The sequence below is a fragment of the Hippopotamus amphibius genome, chromosome 1, assembly GCF_030028045.1.
Source record: "Hippopotamus amphibius kiboko isolate mHipAmp2 chromosome 1, mHipAmp2.hap2, whole genome shotgun sequence".
NCBI classification, from domain to species: domain Eukaryota; kingdom Metazoa; phylum Chordata; class Mammalia; order Artiodactyla; family Hippopotamidae; genus Hippopotamus; species Hippopotamus amphibius.
Window position 1 is genome coordinate 225,534,266 of NC_080186.1, and position 24,314 is coordinate 225,558,579.

At 35.3% G+C, this 24,314-nt stretch overlaps 1 protein-coding gene across 4 annotated transcripts in view; it reads right to left on the reverse strand.

Annotated features, from left to right (window-relative positions):
- Positions 1-24,314, reverse strand: part of RNF180 (ring finger protein 180) — a 276,720-nt gene that overhangs the window by 198,694 nt on the left and 53,712 nt on the right. For 3 of the 4 annotated variants that reach the window (XM_057742663.1, XM_057742654.1, XM_057742679.1), the window contains 3 exons: positions 17,421-17,516; positions 14,855-15,817; positions 11,998-12,033 (listed from right to left, as the gene is read on the reverse strand). In XM_057742663.1, coding sequence (XP_057598646.1) covers positions 11,998-12,033; positions 14,855-15,817; positions 17,421-17,516 — 1,095 coding nt within the window. The remainder of the gene's footprint in view (positions 1-11,997; positions 12,034-14,854; positions 15,818-17,420; positions 17,517-24,314) is intronic. The other variant, XM_057742670.1, reaches the window with a different exon arrangement.

Consider the following 24,314-nt stretch of genomic DNA (forward strand, 5'->3'; position numbering starts at 1 on the left):
AATCTGTTCTTTGCTATATGCTAATAATGAATTATCAGAAAGAGAAAGCAAGAAAACAATCCTAATTAAATTTTCATCAAAAAGCATAAAAATCCTAGGAATAAAATTAACCAAGGAGGTGAAAGACCTGTATTCTGAAAACCATGCAACACTGAAGAAAGAAACTGAAGATGATACAAATAAATGCAAAGATCCCATGTTCATAGATTAGAAGAAATAATATTGTTAAAATTACCATACTACCTAAAGCAATCTACTGATCTAATGCAATCCCTAACAAAACACCCATGACATTTTTCACAGAACTAGAACAAGTAATCCTAAAATTTACATGGAACCACAAAAGACCTCAAATTGCCACAGCTATCTTGAGAAAAAGAGAACAAAGCTGATTTCAGACAATACTACAAAGCTACAGTAATCAAAACAGCATGGTACTGGCCAAAAAAAAAAGACATACAGATCAACAGAATAGAATACAAAGCCCAGTAATAAACACAAGCACCTATGGTCAACTAATACACGACAAACAAAGGATGCAACAATATACAATGGAGACAAGATAGTCTCTTCAATAAGTGGTGCTGGGAAAACTGGACTGATCCATGTAAAAGAATGAAATTAGAACATTTTCTCACACCATATATAAAATTAAACTCAAAGTGGAGTAAAAACCTTAAACCATAAAACTTCTATAAGAGAACATAGGCAGAACACTCTTTGACACAAACTGTAACATTTTCGGGGATCAGTCTCCTAAGGCAAAAGAAACAAAAGCAAAAATAAACAGGACCTAATTAAGTTTAACAGCTTTTGCACAGCAAAAGAAACCATCAAAAAAAAAAATGAAAAGACAATCTACTGAATAGGAAAAAATATCTGTAAATGATACAACCAATAAGGGGTTAATGTCTAAAATATATAAACAGCTCATATAACTTAATATCCAAAAACCAAACCACCCAATCAAAAAATGGGCAGAAGACCTGAAGAGATGTTTTTCCAAAGAAGATATACAGATGACTAACAGGCACATGAAAAGATGCTCAACATTGCTAATCATTAGACAAATGCAAATCAAAACCACAATGAAGTATCACCTCACACCTATCAGAATGGCTATCACCAAAAAGACCATAAATAACACGTTAGCAAGGATGTGGATTAAAGGAAACCCTTGGTGCACTGCTGCTGGGCACGTAAATTGGTGCAGGCACCACAGAAAAGAGTATGGAGGTTTGTCAAAAAACTAAAAATGAAACTACCATATGATCCAGCAATTCCATTCCTGGGTACATATCTGAAGAAAACAAAACACTAATTCAAAAAGATACGTGCACCCCAATCTTCACAGCACCATATTTACTACAGCCAAGATAGGAAAGCAACCTAAGTGTCCATCAAGAGGTGAACAGATAAAGAATTGTGGTGTGTGTGTATATACATATACCTCACAGTGGAATATTATAGCAAAATCTGTCATCTAACTAAATTTTTAGTATTTTCACTGAAGCTTTTTATTTCAATAAACCACTAATTTTATTCTTTAGAAAGAAAACAAATGAGGCTAACTGTTCAATACATGAATTACTATTATAATTCAGAAGCACAAACTTTTTCTTTTAAAAGAGAACCAAAAATATGTTTAGAATATGATCTGTGTATGATTTGAAAATGACAAATCACGTGATAAAAGATTAAGTGGACTCCTTCAAAATCTGTGAAAAATTATCCCCATATGCAAATCCAGGAAAATGAAACATAATGCCTTTGTGGAAAATGTATATCTTCTCTAGGTAAAACTAAATAAGCAGGTCTTTAATATAACTTATTGGCCCGTATTCTTCCTAGTGCCTAAATCACACCCTTGTAATAATACAAATAGTCTTAACTCATTTAGTTCACTCAGAAGAATGTAATATAATTACTATAGATGGTTCATTGATTTATTAAAAACCATGACACTTGCTCAATTATACTATTTTTTCATGTACAACATTCCACAGAAACATAAGGTAAACTCTTTGCATAATAGCTTCTTGTGGGTTTTAAAGAGACATTTTTCTTTTATTCATATTAAATAAGCTCAAGGTTAAGAAATGTCAACACTGTAGAACAAAATGTTTAAATAGAATTATTTTAAAATATTATAGGAAAAAAAGATGGCGACACAGTAGAGGGATGTGGAATGCACCCCTCTCCACAGATGCATTGGGAATGCATCAACAGACACAATAATTCCCACAGAGAACCAACCGAACACCAGCAGACGACCTCAGACACCAGAAAGGACCACAAGGATCCCAACATAACTGGTAGGGAGGCATCTACGACGGCTCAAAGAGGGTGAAGCGGTGGAGCTGTGGCAGATGGGAGGGAGTGAGAAACATACGGAGGGTTCCGCACTGCAGCTCAGCGTTCCCGGACCGAGATGTCGATTCACAGCTGAACAGAGGGTCCGGGAGCGGGAGCATGGGAACCGGAGAGCTGCTTCCGGGTGACAAAAATTGTTGCCAGTAAGGTGACGGACCGAGAGGACAGGAGGGAAGAGGTCCACGGTGAGGAGTGCCTGCCCCTGAGAGCTGCCCAGCCATGATGGCAGCTGGATGAAGCAGGCTCACGGGCAGCAGGGAGGAGCCATGGGCATAGCCTCTCTCTCTCTTTCAGCACCTGCAGCAGGCAGTGGAGGGACTCCTGTGGGCGACCTAAGGCACTCAGGGATAACAGGGACCCTCAGGCACTCGGGTGGGGCTAGATTAAAACCCCTTGGAATGCTGGCAGCAGGGAGACGGCTGAGAAAAAAAAAAAAAAAAAAAAAAAAACCTGAGGGAGGCCCAACTCTGAGACTTTCTGTTTACATCTGAGCAACTGGCTTCCCTCTGCAACAGGCACCTCCAAGCCCGACTGAAACAACAGTGCACCACTGCTCACTCACTCCCAGGGGAAGGAGCCACTATTGTACCCTCTGCATCCCCACACACCAATGCTTACAGGCCAGCAATAAAGGAAGCTCTGCTGGTCACAGAATAATGAGAAAAAACCCAAGGCGTGTAGAACACTTACAGCTGAGACTCGAAGGAAACAGAAATATTAGTATCAATCCTATTGAACTGGTCCATTCTGGGATCAGCTCTGGATTTTTTTTTTCTTTTTCTGTTTTTTTTTTCCTTTATTAATTATGATCTTAGTCCTAAAGGATCTACAAGTTTTACAACATAATTTTTTAATGCTATTTTTTATTCTATTTTTATTTTTTTGCCTTTTTATATACTTCCATTTCTAGCTAAGTTTTTGGTAGTACAAACAATATATTTCTCATACTTTCCTTTCATCCCTATCTTTTATACATTTCTATTCCCTTCTTCTTACTTGCACATTTCCAATCACACTACACTCTTCTGTTCCCCTCTCTTCCATCCAGTTTTAGTTTATTTTATTTTAACATAAGCAACACTATCGATCTGCTCAGATTCCTTGCTCTATTCTCCAGATGATGCACTGCCTTCGTATTTAATATTAGGTTTTTGTCTTTATCTTAGTTCTTAGTACAACTGTCTAATTTCATTCTGAGAATCTCCATTCTGTCTGGTGGTACTCTAGCTCTTTTCTATATTTAATCCTAGTTTACAAAATCTCCCTGGATTAGTGTTTGTATGTGTAAGGTGTTATTTGTTTCTTTGTTTGCTTTTGCTTTTGTCTCTGATTTGTTCTGTATCAGTTGTCAATTTCTGTTGGGTTTCTCTTTGAATATCTGATAGCATACTGGGGTTCTGTCAGGTCTTTCCAGAGCCTTATGTCCTAACGGATTCAGTAATTGTGTGTCTTATACATGTATGTGTTTCCTAGACTTAGTATTTGTTTAACCTAACACTTAGACATTAGTCTGAGGCTTGGACAGTCTTCTATAAACACCTCTATCGCTGGGACAAGCAACCCCAAAAGTTTGGACAACCATGAGGAAACAAAGAAACACCATGCAGGTAAAGGAGCAGGAAAAAAAACCACAAGACCAAATAAATGAGGAGGAAATAGGAAAAATGCCTGAAAAAGAATTCAGAGTAATGATAGTAAAAATGATACAAAATCTCGATAACAAAATAGAGAAAGTACAAGAAACTGTTCATAAGAACTCAGAAAAACAAACAGCAATGGATAACAAAATAACTGAAATTAAAAATACTCTAGATGCTATAACCAGCAGAATGAGGCAGAAGAACGAAGAAGTGAGTTGGAAGATAGAATAGGGGAAATAACTGCCACAGAGCAGGAAAAGGAAAAAAGAATAAAAAGAATAGAAGACAGTCTCAGAGACCTCAGTGATAACATTAAGCATATCAACATTCGAATTATAGGCATCCCAGAAGAAGAAGAAAACAAGAAAGGGTCTGAGAAAATATTTGAAGAGGTTATAGTGGAAAACTTCCCCAACATGGGAAAGGAAATAATTAACCAAGTCCAAGAAGCGCAGAGAGTCCCATACAGAATAAACCCAAGGAGAAATACACCAAGACACATATTAATCAAACTAACAAAAATTAAACACAAAGAAAAAATATTAAAAGCAGCAATAGAAAAGCAACAAACAACATATAAGGGAAAACCCATCAGGATAACAGCTAACCTTTCTACAGAATTTCTGCAGGCCAGAAGGGAATCGCAGGATATACTGAAAGTCCTGAAAGAGAGAAACCTACAGCCAAGAATACTCTACCCAGCAAGAATCTCATTCAGATTTGAGGGAGAAATCAAAAGCTTTCCAGACAAGCAAATGTTAAGAGAATTCAGCACCACCAAACTAGCCTTACAACAAGTGCTAAAGGAACTTCTCTAAGTAGGAAACACAAGAAGAGGAAAACACCTACAAATACAAACCCAAAACAATTCAGAAAATGGTCATTGGAACACACATGTCAATAATCACTTTAAATGTAAATGGATTAAATGTTCCAACCAAAAGACACAGACTGGCTGAATGGATACAAAAATAAGACCCTTCTATATGCTGCCTACAAGAAACCCACTTCAGACCAAGGGATACATATAGACTGAAAGTAAAGGGATGGAAAAAGATATTCTATGCAAATGGAAGTCAAAAGAAAGCTGGAGTAGCAATACTCATTTCAGACACATTAGACTTGAAAGTAAAGACTATTAAAAGAGACAAGGAAGGACACTACATAATGATCAAGGGATCCATTCAAGAAGAACATATCACAATGGTAAATATCCATGCCCCCAACATAGGAGCACCTCAATACATAAGGCAAATGCTAACAGCTATAAAAGGGGACATCGACAGGAACACAATAATAGTGGGAGACTTGAACACCCCACTTACATCAATGGACAGATCATCCAAACAGAAAATCAATAAAGACACAGAAGCTTTCAATGACACATTAGACCACCTCGACTTCATTGATATTTATAGGACATTCCATCCAAAAACGACAGAATACACTTTCTTCTCAAGTGCACATGGAACATTTTCCAGGATAGATCACATCTTGGGTCACAAATCAAACCTCAGCAAATTCAAGAAAATTGAAATCATATCAAGCATCTTCTCAGAGCACAATGCCATGAGACTAGATATCAATTACAGGAAAAAAACTGCAAAAAATACAAACACATGGAGGCTAAACAATTCACTCTTAAACAACCAAGGAATCACTAAAGAAATCAAAGAGGAAATCAAAAAATATCTAGAAACAAATGACAACGAAAACACAACAATCCAAAACCTATGGGACGCAGCAAAAGCAGTTCTAAGAGGGAAGTTTATAGCAATACAGTCCTACCTTAAGAAACAAGAAAATGATCGAATAAACAACCTAACCTTACACCAAAAACAATTAGAAAAAGAAGAACAAAGAAAGCCCAAAGGGAGCAGAAGGAAAGAAATCATAAAGATCAGAGCAGAAATAAATGAAAAAGAAAGGAAGGAAGCAATAGCAAAAATTAATAAAACTAAAAGCTGGTTCTTTCAGAAGATTAACAAAATTGATAAACCATTAGCCAGACTCATCAAGAAAAAAAGGGAGAAGATGCACATCAACAGAATTAGAAATGAAAAAGGAGAAGTAACAACAGACACCGCAGAAATACAAAACATCATGAGAGACTACTACAAGCAACTATATGCCAATCAATTGGATAGCCTGGAAGAAATGGATACATTCTTACGAAAATACAATCTTCCAAGACTGAACCAGGAAGAAATAGAAACTATGAACAGACCAATCACAAGTACGGAATTTGAGGCAGTGATTAAAAATCTCCCAACACACAAAAGCCCAGGGCCAGATGGATTCACAGACAAATTCTATCAAACATTTCGAGAAGAGCTGACACCTATCCTTCTCCAACTCTTCCAAAATATAGCAGAAAGAGGAACACTCCCAAACTCATGCTACAAGGCTACCATCACCCTGATACCAAAACCAGGCAAAGATGTCACAAAAAAAGAAAATTACAGGCCAATATCACTGATGAATATAGATGCCAAAATCCTCAACAAAATACTAGCTAACAGACTCCAACAGCACATTAAAAAAATCATACACCATGATCAAGTGGGATTTATCCCTGGGATGCAAGGATTCTTCAATATACGCAAATCAATCAACGTGATACATCATATCAACAACTTGAAGGATAAAAACCATATGATCATCTCAATAGATGCAGAAAAAGCTTTTGACAAAGTTCAACATCCATTTATGATAAAAGCTCTCCAGAAAATGGGCACAGAAGGAAATTACCTCAACATAATAAAGGCCATATATGAGAAACCAAAAGCCAACATCGTTCTCAATGGGGAAAAACTGGAAGAATTCCCTCTAAGAAAAGGAATAAGACAAGGGTGTCCACTCTCACTATTATTATTCAACATAGATTTGGAAGTGTTAGCCACAGCAATCAGAGAAGAAAAAGAAATCAAAGGAATCCAAATAGGAAAAGAAGAAGTAAAATTGTCACTCTTTGCAGATGACATGATATTATATATAGAAAACCCTAAAGACGCTACCAGAAAACTGCTAGCACTCATTGATGAGTTTAGTAAAGTGCAGGATATAAAATTAATGCACAGAAATCTCTTGCATTCCTATACACTAACAAAGAGAAATTAAGGAAACTCTCCCATTCACCATTGCAACCAAAAGGAATAAAATACCTAGGAATAATCCTGCCTAAGGAGGCAAAAGATCAGTATGCAGAAAACTTTAAGACACTGATGAAAGAAATCAAAGATGACACAAACAGATGGAGGGACATACCATGTTCCTGGACTGGAAGAATCAACATAGTGAAAATGACTGGACTACCCAAAGCAACTTACAGATTCAATGCAATCCCGATCAAATGACCAATGGCATTTTTCACAGAACTAGAGCAAGAAATCTTACGATTTGTATGGAAACGCAAAAGACCCCGAATAGCCAAAGCAATCTTGAGAAGGAAAAGTGGAGTTGGTGGAATCAGGCTTCCTGACTTCAAACTATACTACAGGCCATAGTGATCAAGACAGTATGGTACTGGCACAAAAATAGAAAGGAAGATCAATGGAATAGAATAGAGAACTCAGAGGTAAGCCCAAACACATATGGGCACCTTATCTTTGACAAAGGAGGCTTGAATACACAATGGAAAAAAGATAGCCTCTTCAATAAGTGGTGCTGGAAAAATTGGACTGCTACATGTAAAAGAATGAAATCAGAACACTTCCTAACACCATACACAAAAATAAACTCCAAATGGATCAAAGACTTAATGTAAGGCCAGACACCATAAAACTTCTAGAGGAAAACATAGGCAGAACACTCTATGACATCCATCAAAGCAAGATCCTTTTGGACCCACCTCCTAGAATCATGGAAATAAAATCAAGAATAAACAAATGGGACCTCATGAAACTTAAAAGCTTTTGCACAGAGAAAGAAACCATAAACAAGACTAGAAGGCAACCCTCAGAATGGGAAAAAATAGTTGCCTATGAAACAACAGACAAAGAATTAACCTCCAAAATATACAAGCAGCTCATGAAGCTTAATACCAAAAAAGCAAATAACCCAATCCACAAATGGGCGGAAGACCTAAATAGACATTTCTCCAAAGAAGACATACAGATGGCCAGCAAACACATGAAAAGATGCGCAACATCACTCATCATCAGAGAAATGCAAGTCAAAGCCACCATGAGGTATCACCTCACACCAATCAGAATGGCCATCATCACAAAATCTGGAAACAACAAATGTTGGAGAGGGTGTGGAGAAAAGGGAACTCTCCTGCACTGTTGGTGGGAATGTAAGTTGGTACAGCCACTATGGAAAACAGTTTGGAGGTTCCTTAAAAAACTACAAATAGAACTACCATATGATCCAGTAATCCCACTCCTGGGCATATACCCAAAGAAAACCATAATCCCAAAAGAAACATGTACCATAATGTTCATTGCAGCACTGTTTACAATAGCCAGGACATGGAAGCAACCTAAATGCCCATCAACAAATGAATGGATAAAGAAGATGTGGCATATATACACAATGGAATATTACTCAGCTATAAAAAGGGATGAGATAGAGCTATATGTCATGAGGTGGATAGACCTAGTCTGTCATACAGAGTGAAGTTAAGTCAGAAAGATAAAGACAAATATTGTATGCTAACTCACAAATACGGAATCTAAAAATGGTACTGATGAACTCAGTGACAAGACAAGAACAAGGACGCAGATACAGAGAATGGACTGGAGAACTCGAGGTTTGGGGGGGCGGGGGGTGAAGGGGAAGTTGAGACAATGTGAGAGAGTAGCATAGACATATATATACTACTAACTGTAAAATAGATAGCCAGGGGGAAGTTGCTGTATAACAAAGGGAGTTCAACTCGAGGATGGAAGATGCCTTAGAGAACTTGGACAAGGAGGGTGGGGGGAGTCGAGGGAGGGAGGTAATATGGGGATATGTGTACAAAAACAGATGATTGAACTTGGTGTACCCCCAAAAATAATAAAGAAATAAAATTTAAAAAATAAAAATAAAATATTATACAGCTATATTAGTAGCAGCCTTACTTTCTCTAAATACAGAGGGAGCAATGTTCTTTCACAGGATGAAGTTTTTAAGTTTCCCCAAAATGCTAATATCTCAGTATTTTCATGATTATACTAGCCACTTAGACAATCTAGGTGGGCCAATGGAAGTCTCAAAGGAAATCAGAAAACAGTTTGACCTGAAATAAAAATACAAGGTAAAAGTCTTGTGATGAAGCTCATGCAGTAACTAAAGGGAAATTTACAGCAATAAATGCTTAGATGAGATAAAAAAAAGATTTCCAATGAAAAACTTAAGTTTCTCCCATAAAAATTACTTAATAAAAAAAAGGAAGTGAGTAATAAAAGACCAGAAATCAACGACTTTGAAAACAAAAAATAAAAGAGAAAAATAGTCAAAATCAAAAGCTGGTTCTTTGAAAATACCCACAATATTGAAAAACCTCTAGCAAAACTAAAAGAGAGAAAGAGAGAGAGAGAGAGCATGTGCTGGAGAAGAGGGGAGGGGAGGGGAGAAGAGGGGAGGGGAGGGGAGAAGAGACAAGATACAAATTGCCATTATCAGGATTGAGAAGGGGATATTATTACAGACCCAACAGACATTAAAAGCATAATAAAGGAACACTATGAACACGCTACACACATATTTTCAACAATTTAGATAATTCATTGAAAACAACTACCAAAATTATCCAATATGAAATAGATAACCTGAATTGTCCTATAAACATTAAAGAAATTGAATTCACAGTTAAATTCCCCTCCCTCCCCTCACCCGAAAACCTCCAGGTCCAGATAGTTTCATTACCAAATATTTAAGAAAAAGTAATATTAATTCTTCACAATATTTTCCACAAAACACAAAAAGAAAGAACATTCTTAACTAATTTCATAAGGCCAGCACTACCATGATATCAAAATCAAAGACTGTACAAAAATAGAGTAAACTTCAGGATAACATCCCTCGTGTACAGAGGCAAACTAACAAATCAAAAAAAAAAAAAAAAAACCCTCAAAAAATATTGGCAAGTAGTATCCAGCAATATATAGAAAGAAAAATACAACATAACAAATTATTTACTGTGGGAATGAAAGACTGGCTCAATATTTGATAATCACTTAATATTCACATTAAAAACACATAATCATATCAATTGACACAGAAAAAGCATTTGACAAAATTCAACATCCATTCATGATTAAAAACTTTCAGCAATCTAGGAATAGAAAAACACTTCCTCAAGCTGATAAAGGGCATCTACCCAAAACCCCTCCCTAACATAACAGTTTATGGTGAAAGACTGAATGCTTTCCTCCTAACATCAGGGAAAAGACAACGATGTCTGCTCTCATCACTTTCACTCAACATTGTACTAGATGTTCTAGCTCACTCAATAACACATAAAAGAAAAAATCAAATTGGAAAGGAAGAAGACTTTTTATTTGCAGACATGATCATCGAAGTAGAAAACCCAGTGAAATTTACAAAATCCCTGCTATTCCTGGTAAGTGAAATTATAAAGGTAAGCTATAAGATTAATATACATAAATCAATTGTATTTCTATATATCATTAATGAACAAATGGAAATTAAGGTTTAATAAAATAATACTATTTATCAACAGTATAAAATATAAATACTTAGGCTAAATCTGACAAGCGATGTCAAAGATCTGTACTATCAACATCACAAGATATAAAGTCAAAACAAAAATCAATTATGTTTCTGTAAACTCATGATATACAATTATAAATCAAACATTTTTTAAATTAACGACAAAAAAAGTAAATACTTAGGTATAAATCTAACAATATATGCACACGTTCTGAACACTAAAAACTGCAAAATATTGATGAAAGAAATCAAAGGCCTAAATAAAAGGGGAGACATACCATGTTCAATGACTGGAAAAATCAACACAGTAAAGATTTCAGTTCTCCCTAAGTTGATCTACTTTTTTTAAGATAAAAAGGTTGATTCTAAATGTTATATGGAAAGGCAAAGGAACTAGAATAACTAAAACAATTTTGAAAAAGAAAAAGCTGGAGGAATCACAGTACCCTATTTTAATGACTTAGTAAAAAGCTACAATAAAGAAGAAAAAGGACTATGGCAAATGGAGAGAAACAAAAATAAACTGAACAGAGTCCAGAAATAGATCCACACATATATAGCCAAACTGATTTTTGACAAAGCTGCAAAAACATTTCAATGGAGAAAGGACAGTGTTTTCAACAAACAGTTCTGGAACAATCAAGCATCTCTATGCAAAACAAGGGATCTCAACCTAAATCTCACACCTTATTAAAAAAAAAACTCAAAATGAATCATAATTCTCAATATAAAACTTAAAACTATATAACTTTTAGAAGAAACCACAGGAGAAAATGTTCATAACCTAGGGTTAGGCAAAGAGTTCTTAGGACACCAAAAGCATGATCTATTAAAAGTAAATTTGAGAAATTGGACTTCATCAAAATTAAATATGTTTCCTCTACAGGAAAAAACAAATTTTCTAAGAGAATAAAAGGACAAGCTACAGACTGGGAGAAAATCTTTACAAATCACTTACTCAATGAAGGACTTACATCCAAAGTATATAAAGAACTTCCAAAATTCAACGCGAAGAACACAACTCAATTTTAAAAATGACTAAAAGATTTGAAAGGATACTTCACCAAACAATATATACAAATGGCAAATAAGCACTCAAAAATATTGAACATCATTAGGGAAATGCCATTAGGGAAATGCAAACTAAAACCAGAATGTGATACCACTACATATCTATTAATGTCAAAATTTTAAGAGTGTACCAGGTGTTTGTGAGGATACTCAGCAAAAGGAACTCTCATACATTGCTCCTTGGAAAGCAAAATGGTATAGCTATTCAGAAAAACAACTTGACAGTTACTTATAAAGTTAAATATGCACTTACCATACGATCCAGCAATCCCACTCCTGGACATTTACCCTAGAGAAATGAAAGCTTAGGTTCACACAAAAACCTGTACATGAATGTTTGTAACAGCTCTATTCATAACTGTGAAAACCTGGAATAACCTACCTGTTTTCAACAGGTAAATGGATAAACTGTGGTTCACTCATACAGTGTAATACTATTAAGCAATAAAAATAACAAACTATAGATATATGTAACAACTTGGATGAATCTCATAGGTAATTATGCTGAGTAAAAGAAGCCAGTCTCAAAACATTATATACACTATATGTTCTAATTTTATAACATTACATTATTATTTTATAAAATTATCAAAAAGACAAACTAAAGTAATGGAGAACGGATCAGTGGTTTTCAGGAATTAGGGATGGGATAATGGTGTGATTATAAAGAAATAACCATGGCACAATTATAAAAGCACAAATCTGGGAGTGATGGAACTGTTCTGAAACACCACTGTGACGGTTGTTACATCAGTCTATACATATGTTTAAATCATAGAGCTGTATGCCGAGAATAAATCAATTTTATTGCATGATAATTAAAAAAATAAAACCAAGACCAAAAAGACTATGTTGAATAAAAAAAAGATTTGCTCAGCACTCTTTCCCCAAAGTAGATGCTCAATTAACATATGCTGAACAAAAACACTGAAAACTGGCTGCAGTTTCTGCCTTAACATTAATCTCATTTATATTTCTAAGCTTCAAAAATGTAAATAACTTTTTGTAGCATCATTAACATTTTCTGTCATGGTATCTGCCACAGAAATATGTCTAGTTTACACAAAAAAATAATTTAAAATGTCAAATGAAAGTCAGAAATCTAGATATCCCAACCAATTATTTTAAACTTTAAAAAGATTATCATTAATAATAGGTAACGTTTTCTTTATATCTTGTTTGCATATCATTCTCATTAAAAAAGGGGCAAGATCTGTTTTGAAGTCATTACCCAAAGGCATGCTATTCAAAACAGATATTTGATAAATGTTTACATAATCAACTAATCTTTATTAAACATTAAATGAGCTGAATAGCTAAGCCATTAATTTATCTCGAATATCAACTCTTTCTAGGATTTATCTTTTTTCCTTGAATTAGTAAAACTATTAAAAATTCTTCTTCCTTCTGATTCAAACCACAATGTGTACTCAAATTCATGTCGTTTCTATGCTGCTACCCACTCTTAGATTTTCTTTGCTAAGGGCACACTGGGCGTTTGTTTGCCTGTACCTGCCGTGCAGCAACCAAACCTATTAGGATCCCACCATATCATTCTTGTACTGACCTGTCACAGGTCTAAGACTCATTCACTTCAATCAATTAGCTAAGCAGATTGGTTCAATCACATGTGTGTGAATGAATGAAAGCAACTTCATCCAAAAAAAAAAAAAAACCAATAATTTTGGTCTAACTTTGCTCTAAACTGTGTGAAAAAGAGTGTTTCTACACTAGAAAATGACTAAAAATATAACAGGTTTCCAGAAGTACCTAGCTTAAGAATTAAACACATTTTGAAAATTGTAAAGATGTTACTTCCATATGTTTACCGTACAGAACAAGGATAGTTTTCATACTTTTTTGAAATTTTTATTTGTTCAGAGAATTGTTTTAGAGCCCTCCACATTGCTCACTTAACATAACATATGATCATCTCCAATTTATCCAGGCTTGTCAAATTTTCAATAAAATTTTTGAACTTCACAGCTTTGATAAATTAAATTATAAAGTATATTATAATGGTGCTAAAATATATTCATTTTTTACATCCCACAATATATACTTTGATGTCACATTATACCATCACTTGCAAAGAAGCCAAATTGAAATGCTTTTGTCAGTAATCAGTCAAAAATATAACAATTACTTATAATTATACTATTTAACCAAAAGATGAAAAGTACCTAACATCATCGAAGCACTTAATGCAGTAAATTTCATTTCATTCAGTCCATGACTAGGATCATAAACAATAATGAGTTTGCTTAACTAAGAATGAGCTATTATGTAAGTTGTAGTTTTCTATATTTTAACTCTGAGAACACTGTTAATATTCAACATACTAATTAATAAGGGCTGCTAACTGTTATGACCAAGTAAATAATAAAAGCAATTTGTAAAAATAGTTTATATAGAAATAAGCTCGTCCTCAAACTTCCAAATTATCATGAGCACCTCATCCACTGCTTTTAACTGGTTTCCTCAGTGCCAAACACTGGTTTCCTTCACACACTCCACCCTTGAACATATCATTATAGGTACAGGAGTTCAAAGCACAGAGAAGCACCCTCTCCTATAACATTATAGTAACGGTCAATTATTCCTTAGATAATTTTCACTATTTAGCATAGTTAACCATATCTCGCTCATGTGGGCACATAATTAAACAAGGCTCCTTGAAAATATCCATTTAAACTAAATGTAATGAAAGTGAATGAATGTGTCACTACACTGGATTTACTCAGGGAAACTTTTTTGTTTCAATTTAACCTGAAAAAAAACAGCACTGCAAAACAATCCTAGCAAGAATATATTTAAAATGTGTATGACAACCTAGTCTCAATATCATGAGATGAATGTTCCTATAAAATATTAGCAAAATTGGGAAAAACTTCATGAAAGGGCATTTTCTAAACGTGTAAGCACACAGACGTGGTCACACATGTCAGTTACAACACAGCTACATAATTGTTAAGTTCACCTGGCAGAAATGTCATTTCAAAAATCACTCAAACCAAGTTTTTATAATACAGGTAATTCAAAGTTAGCTCCTCTCCCCAAAGCTTGACATTTATAACAGAGAATTTTTAGTAAACTCCCTTAAAAATTACCTGCTTCTGCAGCCATCTTTCATGCCTTCGTTGTTTCCGTCTCAGATTCTTCAGCTTGCTCTTTTCTCTCTTACTGAGCCTCTGATTAATGGCACCCAATGAAAAACTGCCCGAATGCAGAAAGTCCAGAGGAGAGAGGTCCTCTTCCTGGTCCGCTGGTTCCTCCAACATGCTCCTGCCAGGTGAGGGCAGGTCCATCAGGAAAGTCAGGTTGTTAGAACTAGCATGGCCAGAGAACACTGCAGAAGCTTCTAGACCACACTGAAATTCTCCTCCTCTTTGTGTCTGGGTCTCACGGGGAGCCACTGAAAATCTTTGCAGCAGCATATTAGGATCAAAACTGGATGAAATCTGAAAGGAACGGTTATTTTTACTCGATTCTAAAGGCAAGCCCGAAAGGTCAATAGGCTGCGTTTCATTTAGCCTGGGATACACAGTAGTCTTACTATGGATTTCATATAGAGTGGGTAGTAAAGTCAGTTTCTCATTGATGTTCAGATCCAAACTATGTGATTTTCTATGAAAAGCTCTTGTAGTGCATCTGCCGGTCACAAGCTGTGGAACAAAAAGCTGATATTTTGGATCTGATGCTTTGAAGAGCAGTTTTTCGTTCTTCATCTTGAAATATGTTGACCGTACCTCCAGGCAGAGTGCTTCCGTTAATCTTCCAGGACCATTATTATTTTGGGCCATGTTTAAAAGCCCGTGATTTCTGTTTTTGGAGGCGCCACCTGTCAGCAGAGTTTCCTTGTCACAACCTGACTGAACTCTAGGATGTGACAAGTATTTCAGCGACGGTCTCATTAGTCGGCCAGACCATGTTGGCTGATAATCGGTCCGGCTTTTGGAGAGATGTACAGCTGCAAGCTGGCCACAGGAACATTTTGGAGTGCTGACAAAATTAAAGCCCCCTAAACGGGCCCCACAGAAAGGGCAATTCAGTTTTCCAACTGTCCACTGGGCCTACAGGTAATAAAGGAAAATAAAAACAATGCTTTCATTGTAAAATAACCAGAGAATGTGAGCTGGATTTTTTTTGTTTTTTTTTTTTTGTTTTTATTTAAAGCCAACCACATGAAAGTTTTCTATGCCACAGAAAAGGCCAGCTTTCTGTTTTCTGATTAGTAGACAGAACAGTAAATGGAAACAAGCCTTCCAATAAATAGAGATAAGAAGCTCCAAAGGTCTAGAATGATAACATATTGCACATCACACCCATCTGAACAATACTCCTAAGAATTCTAAAAAGTCTCTTAAACAATAGGCTGAATATGGATATACAGTGTGAACTAACGAAAAGAAAAATACACTATGGAACCAGGAAGCAAATCAGTCTACAGAGCTTAATTTGCAAGTAAAATCTCACAGAAAAGTGTCTGTTTTGATACGCTTCTTGCATACCAAGCACTGTGGGAGGGAAATTTATCCAACCAACAGAATAAAGCTCTTCCTGCCCTTTTACATACAACCCAAAGATATTGGTTGCATACATCAGTTACTTTATTTTCTACACTCAGATTACAAATTAATATTGAATTAACTGAAAATTATCTTTTCAACAGAGATAGTGGGACATCCGCAGTGTCTTAATACATTTCGTAAAGTTCAGGATTTTCCCAGGAAATTGTTACAGCATGAGAATGGATGCAAGGGATATCTAGCTAATGTTTTTTAACAAAAAAAAGTAAGCTAGTCAGTGGACAAAGGCAACTATATTTTTCCAAGAATCATATTACTTATACTTTTCTAATAATTAGGTGTTTTGAACTGTGAGAAATAACCATGTCACACTAAACTAGATGAGTTCCTGCTCTTATAATACTTCATTAAAGATCCTTGAAAGTGTGCTTTTGGATACTGATTATGCCAATAAGTCATTAATTTTCCAGTTTACTTTACATGTGTGTGCATATATGAATGATACACATAGGATATTTCATTCACTCAATAGGTACTGTTCTAGGTGCTGGGGATATAGTACATAATGAATAAAATATAAAAGCTTCTGACTTCATGGAGTTTATAATCTAGTAGAGGAGCTAGGTAATTAACAAGATCAGTAAGCCCTTTGTGTGTGTGTGTGTGTGTGTGTGTATATACATGCATATGTGGGTATGTATACGGATCTGTATAGTAAGTTACAAGTCATATATACTTAAGCATATTTACAAGTTCTATATCTCACTTACAGTGTGTGTGTAAAACATGGACAGGTATATAAAGTAGAGAAGGGAGAAAGGAGGTGTTAAGAGTGGTAATGGTGGGGAGAGGCAGCAGATAGACTGGCGAGGCAATGCCTCACTGAGAATAAAGACCTCAGGAAATGAATGAACAGGTAAGTGTGGGAAAAGAATTCAAGGAAAGGGAAATACCAAGTGCAAAGTCTGAGGCATAAAAGTATTCAGAGCACTCCAGTAATAATGAAGAAACCAGTAAGCGTAAACAAGTTACACACCTTTTCATGTTCCTTGAAACAATGCATCCAAGAAAAATAGCTCTAAAATGAGGACAAAAACATTCTGAAGGTACTATATTCCTAACTTTACCCAGAAACTGAGGAACTTACTTTTTGTATTAGGCAGTGTATCCATTCTGGAAGGGCTTCTATATCCATATGCCATACATGACAAATATTTTGATCATCAGCTGAATCATGTCTATCCTGTTATATCAAAATGCATGATATTAGTCATGATTAGTTCAAAATTTATTCCACAAAATTTATATTTGAGTAAAACACAAAAATATAAATTCAATTTTAGATAGGAAGGAAATACACACTGTCCTCCTCTCCTTACTCCCATCACCAAAGACAAACCCACAAAGAAAAGTTTTTTTTCTTTAGGGAATAGCCATGTTTAAATTGACCAAAAAAAAAAATTCTGCCATTTTATTGAGTTCATCAAATTAAATTTGTATTTGAGCAAAAAGTTACTGAATGGACAAATCTGGCACCCTATTCTTTTTGCTGTGCGTGAGAAAAAATACTACCATTCATGACAACTTTCCACAACCTTCAATCTCTGATTCTATCTGGATTCTAATGACAGAATAAAGGAGTTGTTATATTCTCTATCAAGATGCTCAAGAAAAGTTTAAGAGAATGGGGGAAGAGGAATAATTGTACAGGCAGCTAGAAAGGCCCTGACTAAATTTCAGCTGTATAAGTACAACAAAAATTTCAAAAAGAGACAGTTTTGGTCTTTTGAAGTAGATCTGTAGAAATAAATCTGATATATAGTTGTGACACTATGACTTTTCAACATGTCAAAAAAAATTCAAGGCAGGCCAGGTGAAGATATGTGGTTCTTTTCCACCTCTGTGACCTCAGGACAGTTGCTTTACCTCTCTGGTCTCAGTTTCTTTTTCCGTAAAACACTGCTAGATAATTGCTCAGGTCCCTTCTGGGTCTACAGAATTTCATTTTATGAAATGACAGAAAGTGTTGATTGACAAGAACAGGGCGAGGGTAGGTTCCTGTTCATATGTTCTTTCCCAGGATCAGATTTTTACATAGAAGTAGCTCTGCAAGTTGCCAAAGCATAGTTCTCTTTTATATTTCCAACGCAGTTGCACTACTAGTTACTATAATCAGGTTAACAAAATAACAAACAAGGAAATTATTAAGCATGACTTAGAAATTTGTATTCAGAGTGATATGAATGAAACAGGCCTGAATCTCTTTACGAAATTTTCACTGAATAATCTACACTAGATTGTGACTTGGAGCCAGGATCACCCAGAATTTTTGTCTAATTTCCCAAGATGGTTCCTCTGGACTTTACATTATTTTTCTCCTCCATCAGTAGATCTTAAAGTACTAAATAGTTGCCCAGTGTAGACAGAAAATTTCAGTGTAATTTATTTACATATTGGAAAGATCTATAAAGAAGCCATATTAATCTAACTTTCCTTAGGCACCCAAAAAATCAAGATGCAAAATTAAAAGGGGAAGGGACCTGAGCTATTGTTATAAGTTAGATCACATTTCATTATTTTGTATATCGTATACAGCAGTATTTTATAAGCCAAAATAATAACTAGTGCTAAACCAAATTCAAGATTATAATGGTGAAAGAACACTTGTTAAAGGTTTAAAAAATTTCCAATTCTAATGTTTTAAAAATACACAGGTTGAAAATATTTCAACAGCAAACAGAAAATCTGTTGGGAAGCATTTTTAGTTGCCCAAAGAGAAACTTTATAGTTTTATTCATGATGCCTAAACTCCAATTCTGGTTAGCAAATGGAACTTTCCATGTCAATTCAAGAGTAACGAGGACCAGGAAAGTGCATGGCAATATGAAGAGGATATTACTGAACAGAAGTAAAGTGAGGAACAAAAGGGGAGATGTCAGTAATACTCTCTAGCTGAAACATCTTACTGCTCCCTCATACATGTCTACTCACAAGAATGTTAGGCAAACATACAAAGGTTTATTTTATTCTAGATTCTGATAAAATGATATAGAATTCAGGCAGAGAAAAATGTAATTATTGGTTTCAAGATAGCAAAGTGAGGGCTTCCTAGATGGTGTAGCAGTTAAGAATCCAATGCAGGGGACACGGGTTCGATCCATGCTCCAGGAAGATCCCATATGCCACAGAGCAACTAAGCCCATGCGCCACAACTATTGAGCCTGTGCTCTGGAGCCCATGAGCCACAGCTATTGAGCCCACGTGCTGCAACTACTGAAGCCCACGCGCCTAGAGCCTGTGCTCTGCAACAAGAGAAGCCATGGCAATGAGGAGCCCGTGCACCACAACGAAGAGTAGCCCCCACTCACTGCAACTAAAGAAAGCCCACACACAGCAACAAAGACCCAACACAGCCAATAAAAAAAAAAAACAGATAGCAAAGTGAGTACATATTCCAGCCTATAGTCCCTATCAAACCACAGAACCTATAAAATATTTTTCAAAAAAAAGGAATCAATAGATGAATGAGAAAATACGGACAGGGAGATTTCAATGGACCAAAAATTGTAAGGAACCTCTAAGAGGTTAACAAGGGAAACAACAGCATACTGTATCCAAGTACATAACAGATGTGAACACCACAAAGAATGGCCCATGCCAAAGTTGTGGAAAATAAAAGCAAAAAGGGCCCTGAGAAACTATTAGGGGTGGATTTGAACTCTTTGTCTCCAGGCAAGAGAAGTACTTGGGGCAGAGAGAAAAAGGGCAACATTTCTAAAAATGTGGCTGGAAAGGCCTAGGAAAGAAAGCATGTCCAGATGATGAGCTACTGAGGACCAAACTCTATTTTTGCTGAAAATATTACCATATGAAAATACTACACTATTTAATATATTAAGTATATCAACATATAAAGAATATGAAATATATTTGTTTTAATAATAAGGTACACCTCTAATACATGTTTTTTAAAGCAAGCAAAAAAGAACTAAATATACTCCGAATTATGATATCAAAAGCATAGACAACCTAAAGGAAGCCAATATTATAACTTTTCTATGGAAACATATGTATATAAATGGATAGAAAATGTACCTTACAGGCTGTGTACAAAGTTGGTATCACTGGCTAGATATGAAGAAAGAAAGAAGCCCTAGACTAGGAAAGTTACTAAAAGGACACTAACTTTTCCCTAATTGTTTTAATGGGAGAATATATTAAATTACACTTATATAATTTAAAATGTATTTAAAAACTGACAAATAAAAATAAAATATATTGATTACTTTTTGTTCTGGCGAACTGCAGTAAGTGGTATCAGACATGCTCTCATCATTACAACTGATAAAATTAGACAAAATGTATGAAAGAATTGTTTTAAGATACTAAACAAAAGAAAGAACTGTGATCCCTCAGAGAAGGAAAATAAATGAGGTAAGCCAAAAAATAACCCAGGATTTCTGCCCGGGGGAACTTTCAGAACCTTGGTGTAGGGAGGAGGAACCCAATTAGTGTACAACACCCTTGCTGATTAAAGATGGGTATCAGAGTCTGTAGAGGCTAAATAGCTAAAATTTATAGGACACTGTCCACTCAATAATGTTAAATCTAAATGTCCAACTTACTAGATATATACCAAAAAAAAAAAATGTGACCCGACCCACAACCAGGACAAAATTTGATCAATAAAAATATACCCTCCAAAAAGTGGAGATGACTGAATAAACCAGCTATGACAAATATTTTCAAGTATTAAAAGAAAAACATGAGTATAATGAAAAGGTAAATTGTCTTAACACCAATTAAGACAATTAGAGAAAAAACTTCTCTGAAATTAAAAATTTCACTTAACAGCAAATTAGATACTGCAGAAGAAAACATAAACATATAGAAATAAAAAAATAATGAAAAAAATCAAGCATAGAAAGAAAAAAATGTGGAAAAAATGAGCAAAATTTCACTGACTTATGGGAAACATCATATAGTCTAACATACATGTAAATGGAGAAAAGACAGGACAATAGAATAAATCATGGTCAAATTTTCCAAAGGCGTATAGATCCAAGAAGCTCAGGAATTCTCAAACAGTGTGAACACAAAGGAAACCATGGCTCTTAATAAAATTGCTGAAATTCAGTGACAAAAGAACGCATCAAGAGAAAACAGGCATCTTACAAACAGGAGAAAACAAGAAAACAGTGACTTTTGGAATTCCACTTAGGGCCATGAAGGAATAGGCGTTCAGAATTAACTTCCTGCCACAAACAACTAGGAAACTTGACAGAACGTAACAAACAACTATTTTCAGACAGTGGGACAATAGGCAGTGAAATACTCACTTCTGAGAGAAATAAATTAATTGAGTCATCCAGACTTTCTTCCTGGAGGCAATTAATATAGTACAGTACAAATGAAGAAAGAATCTCAACAGAGTCTGGTCAACCTTCCAGTTGAAGAAACAGAAATCAGGTTTTCTGGAGGTTAAGGCAAACTAAAATCTGCAGGACACAGTACCCAAGAGAAATATTTTTTTAAGTTTCAGAAATTTGTATACAGTTTCCCCTTGAGTCTTTGATCAAATTTCAATATGGTCATGCTTAGAGTAAAACTCCAGGAGACTATGCTAAGAACACTCGTACAGGGGAAAGAACAATTATAGAGGCTATAAAGCCAAATAATTCCAAGAGGTCACACAGGGTCAGGAAACATTATGTTCCAACCAGCTTGATGTAAAAGGACTCATTAAATAATGAAGCATTCAGTAGTGACCCAAAGGGTCATTCCATAAAAGTGGGGCTAAATTAGCCTTAGAACAAGGACTACTCCAAACCCGCCCTAAAGAACCCAAAAATAAGCTTCTAAATGATCAAACTTATCTAAAAATAACTTCTAGGCAGAACAAAATATAAAAGACTTTAAAGGAATAAAACAAAGTACAACACTCCACAACACAAAATTTATAGTGTTTGGTAACCAATCAAAAATCCAACATGGTACAGGCCTATGGGAGAGGAAAAGCAGCCACTGAGGGAAATGCATAAAACTCTATCCAGATCCTTTCTCCTTGTCTCTCAAATAAAACAAAGGCCTTAAACTACTAGGGGAAGGACAATACACATCGTGACCCTTAGAGCACTAATGAACAACAATGATAAAATCCTCTACCCCTGAGAGAGCGGCAGGAATACAATGCTGGACCCAGAACTATAACCGAAAGGGATAGAAGTACTGAGATGGCCAAACCCCTAAGACCCAAGGACACAGTGCCTGCTAAGACTGAGACAGTCAGGAAAGGAAAATGGGTGGAAAGCAGAGGAGAGCAAGGAAAAGATGGTACTAATGAGGATGAATTGAAACTCATGCCAGTTTCACTGTCTCTGATCTTGACAGTGTGGGTATATATCAGAGAAACTAGAACCCTTCATCACAGAGCTAAATACACATCTATCTGACCCAGGAGGTGGAGGCTGAACTAGGATCCAAGAGAAGGCAGAGAAGTTACAGGCTTGTTGAGGCTGTTGTCCCTGTTCAACAAGGTGAGCCAGCATAATAAAACTATGGGATAGAGAAGAGATCAGTAATTGTCAGGTTTAAGGGTGGAGAGGAAAGAACTGAATTTGAAGAGTGAGCATAAGACAATTTAGAGAATAATGTAACTGTTCTGTATCGACTATAGTTATGCATAATCAACCCTATTCATTCGTCAAAACCCAGGGAACGGTACACCAAAGAGTAATTTTACTGCATATGAAACGTTTTACGTGAAGGTGAAAGAAAGACTTTTTCACAGGAACAAATCCTAAAAGAATTTTATCATCAATAAACTTGAACTATAAGACATGGCAAAGGAAGTTCTTCAGGTACAAGAAAAATTTCATCAAATGAAACTTGGATAAACACAATTGAGTGAAATGATTCTCAAATGGTAAATATGTTGGTAAATGTAAAATTTATTTTTTTCTTTTTAATTTTCCTTAAGGGACAACTTACTTGTTAAAGTTGAACATTAAAAATATACTGTAGAGTTTTAAATGCAAAAATAAAATGTATGAAAACAATAATACAAAGAATAGGAAATGAGAAATGAAAGCATACTGAGTAAGATTCTCACTCTATACGTGGTGTGTCACAATGTAATTTAAAGAAAGAATGTGATAAATTAAGGATGCATATTGTAAACCCAAGATCACCCACTAAAGGAAAAAAATATCCTAAAAAAGTCAACAGAAGACATAAACAGAATCCTGAAAACAATCCAAAACTGCAGTAAAAGAAAAACAGAAGACAGAACATGAGACAAATAGGTAATAAATAAGATATTACATTTAAGCTCCATCATATTAATACTTACATTAAATGTAATAGTCTAAATACTCCAATTACAAATCAGAGGATATGAGACTGGATGACAAAGACCAAACTATTTATCATATACAAGAAGTTCACTTTTAATATAAAGGCACACATAGGTTTGAAATTTAAAGGATAAAAATTTTTATTATGCAAACATAAATCAAAGGAAACCTAGAGTTACTATATTCATATCAAAGTAGATTTCAAGACAAGGAATGTTATCAGGGATAAAAAAGAAACTTAAAATTATAAACAGGTAAATTCATCAGGAAGACATAACAACTGTAAATATGTATGTACCTGATAGTACAACTTCAAAATACTTGAAGTAAAAGTTGACAGAACATAAAGAGGAAATGGGATATTAACACATATATGTGGAATGTGAAAAAATTGGTATAGACAATCTTATTTACAAGGCAGAAATAGAGACACAGACGTAGAGAACAAACGTATGGATACCAAGGTAGAAAGTGAGGGGAAGAATTGGGAGATTGGGAATGACATATATACACTATTGATACAATGTATAAAACAGATAACTAATGAGAATCTACTGTATAGCACAGGGAACTCTACTCAGTGCTCTGTGGTGACCTAAATGAGAAGGAAATCCAAAAAATAGGGGATATATGTATACGTACAGCTGATTGGTTTTGCTGTACAGTGTAAACTAACACAATATTGT